At 44.1% G+C, this 2,578-nt stretch overlaps 1 protein-coding gene across 2 annotated transcripts; it reads left to right on the top strand.

The window, feature by feature from the left end:
• The first annotated feature begins 254 nt into the window (after positions 1 to 254).
• On the top strand, positions 255 to 1,802 carry HOXD11 (homeobox D11). 2 transcript variants are annotated; one of them, XM_010081812.1, is made up of 2 exons: positions 255 to 939; positions 1,515 to 1,802. In XM_010081812.1, the coding sequence occupies exons 1-2, from the start codon at positions 333 to 335 to the stop codon at positions 1,748 to 1,750; spliced, it is 843 nt and encodes a 280-aa protein (XP_010080114.1). In that variant the 5' UTR covers positions 255 to 332; the 3' UTR covers positions 1,751 to 1,802. The 2 variants fall into 2 exon arrangements, with proteins under 2 accessions (XP_010080114.1, XP_010080115.1); XM_010081813.1 differs by having other exon boundaries at positions 284 to 939; positions 1,518 to 1,750.
• The last annotated feature ends 776 nt before the right edge of the window (positions 1,803 to 2,578 follow it).

Here is a 2,578-nt window from a genome sequence, read left to right as displayed (position 1 = left end):
CTCGCCTGGTGAAAGGATGAGGGGGCGAAAAAAAAAAAAGCCTGCTATATTTGTACAAACGCTGTACAAACGCTGCGCTCGTCTCTCCGTGCTGGGAGGGCTCTTTGGAGAGATCTTAGGAGCCTTTCCGAGGGGCTGATATAGATATAAGGACATTTCTACATCGCGTCACGTGACATAATTACCACTAGAATCAATCAAGATGAATTGCACGTCAGCACACGGTGGGGATTTTTTCTTAGTTGATCCTGTCCAAACCCTCTTGTGCAATAGATGGATCTTGTTCAATGCATTGAAGCCTCCTGGTTGCTTGCAATCGCAAAAAGGAAGACATGACTGAGTTTGACGATTGCAGTCACGGCACATCCAATATGTATCTGCCAGGGTGCGCTTATTACGTCTCACCCTCAGATTTCTCGACGAAACCCTCTTTTTTGTCGCAGTCGTCGTCCTGTCAAATGACTTTTCCTTATTCTTCTAATTTACCTCATGTTCAACCTGTGCGCGAAGTAGCATTCAGGGAATACGGATTAGAGCGCAGCAAATGGCAGTACAGGGGCAGTTATGCTCCTTATTACTCGGCTGAAGAGGTGATGCACAGAGACTTTCTGCAGCCCGCGAACAGGAGGACGGAAATGTTGTTCAAAACGGACCCTGTCTGCGGCCACCACGGACCGTCTCCCGCCGCCTCCAACTTCTACAGCTCGGTGGGGAGGAACGGCATCCTGCCGCAGGGCTTCGACCAGTTTTACGAGACAGCTCCCGGACCCCCGTACCAGCAGCACTCCGAGGGCGAGGGGGACGCGGACAAGGGCGACTTGAAAGCCCAGAACAGCACTTGCAGTAAAACACCTTCCAGCCAAGAGAAGAAAGTGACACCAGCAAACAGCGCCGATTCCCCTTCTGGTGAGGCTGTTGCAGAGAAGAGCAACAGTTCAGGTAGGTATCAGTAGTAAATTGGGGGCAAGAGTACAAGGCCAACACTTTGTCAAGCCGCATTTTATGTGCAATTTTATAAGCATCCAAAGGATTTTATATATCCTATAAGATTTCCTTTACCGTTGTAAAGCGTGTTTACGATAGGAAACCAATTTAGCTGGGCTTAAGGTATTCTTGGAAGAGGATATTAATTGTTACTAAATTGTTGATTTGGCGGGGGGAAGACGGGGAGATTTCACAGGTAGTGCTCCTCAGAGCTGCCTTCGGTTTAGAGCTTAAGATCTTCATTTGTTTGGGGCGGGGGGTGTGTGAGAGGAGTTTGAGAAACTTGGAATTTTTCCAGCCCATTTAAATATCTCTCTGTGTTGCTCGAAGTGCTCTCTTTTAAGGAGAAGTTGGGAAATATTAGTTTTTTTGCTAAGTCACACAGAGAGTAAAAGCCCCAGGAATACTTTTTTCAGCTGCTACAGGGCTGCTTTCCAGGCAATGGGATATTGTCAAAGTCTGTGATCTCTTTCTAGCTGAGCATTTTCGTAGCATCAGCATAAACCAGTTTCTTCTCTCTCGAATTTCAGCAGTCCCCCAGCGATCAAGGAAAAAGAGGTGTCCCTATACCAAATATCAGATAAGAGAACTGGAGCGGGAGTTTTTCTTCAACGTGTACATAAACAAAGAGAAAAGACTGCAGTTGTCCAGAATGCTCAACCTCACTGACCGGCAAGTTAAAATCTGGTTCCAGAATCGAAGGATGAAAGAAAAGAAACTGAACAGAGATCGACTCCAATATTTCACTGGGAATCCCTTGTTTTGAAAGAAAAAAAAAAAAAAAAAAAAAAAGAGAGAGAGAGAAGAAAATGAAAGGATTTTTTTTTTTAAAGAGTGATAAAAAAGGAAGAAAGAAGAAAAACAATAATATCTCAGTCTCCTTGACCTGCCATCTGAACGTAAAAGTAAATTGGTTTACATGACACATCCACCCTGCGGAACTCAAAGTTTCATTTTCATGTGCAACTCCACACACTGAATTGCCACTGGAGGTTTCGGGGCTTGGCGGAGCAGATTCCTGATAAGGGGAAACTAGGGTAAATCCAACTGTCCACTCTCAAGTGTTTCTCGCCAAAGGTGCTTCTTTTTTTTTTCCTTTCCCACAGTACCAGCAATGGACCTGCAGTGTGTCTGGTAGTTTTTGCTTACAATTCAGTGAGTTCTGGGGGGGGCTCTGTTGTTGTGTTTGAGCTAGGATAACACTTTCCTCCCTTTAAGTGAATGCGATTTATTTAAGAGATGGTAAATGTACGTTCGCTATATATAAAATATATATATATGTTTTTATTGTCATCCGAAAGCATGGGCCACTGTCTTTTTCATGTGAATAAATGGTTTCTAGTAAAGTTAAGGTTATAACTTCCGTGCACTGTATGGATTTCCATTTCCGAATGATCCCAGAGTTTCCCGGCCTAGAGCCAAGTTCAGTTAAATAATAACGGGAGCAAGCCAAGTCGGGTTATTTTAAATGCATTTTAAATAAATGATAGTTTAGATGTCTAACTCTCAATTTGTAGGTATGCAGAACCTTCCCTGTTGGCTGCTAGGCAGAGTCAACATGGCTGTCTGCAGACTATCACTTCTCATAGTGCTG

Source organism: Pterocles gutturalis, unplaced genomic scaffold (assembly GCF_000699245.1).
Source record: "Pterocles gutturalis isolate BGI_N339 unplaced genomic scaffold, ASM69924v1 scaffold549, whole genome shotgun sequence".
NCBI lineage: Eukaryota > Metazoa > Chordata > Aves > Pterocliformes > Pteroclidae > Pterocles > Pterocles gutturalis.
Note: the sequence above shows the minus strand (reverse complement) of the source record. Positions and strands in the feature narration are given on the sequence as shown.

What these genes read in the sequence shown, in the direction of transcription:
- HOXD11 (XM_010081812.1), top strand. Translation starts at nt 333, where the DNA reads ATGACTGAGTTTGACGATTGCAGTCACGGCACATCCAATATGTATCTG. An exon ending in AGAGAAGAGCAACAGTTCAG is followed by an intron (nt 940 to 1,514) that starts GTAGGTATCAGT and finishes CTCGAATTTCAG; the next exon opens with CAGTCCCCCAGCGATCAAGG.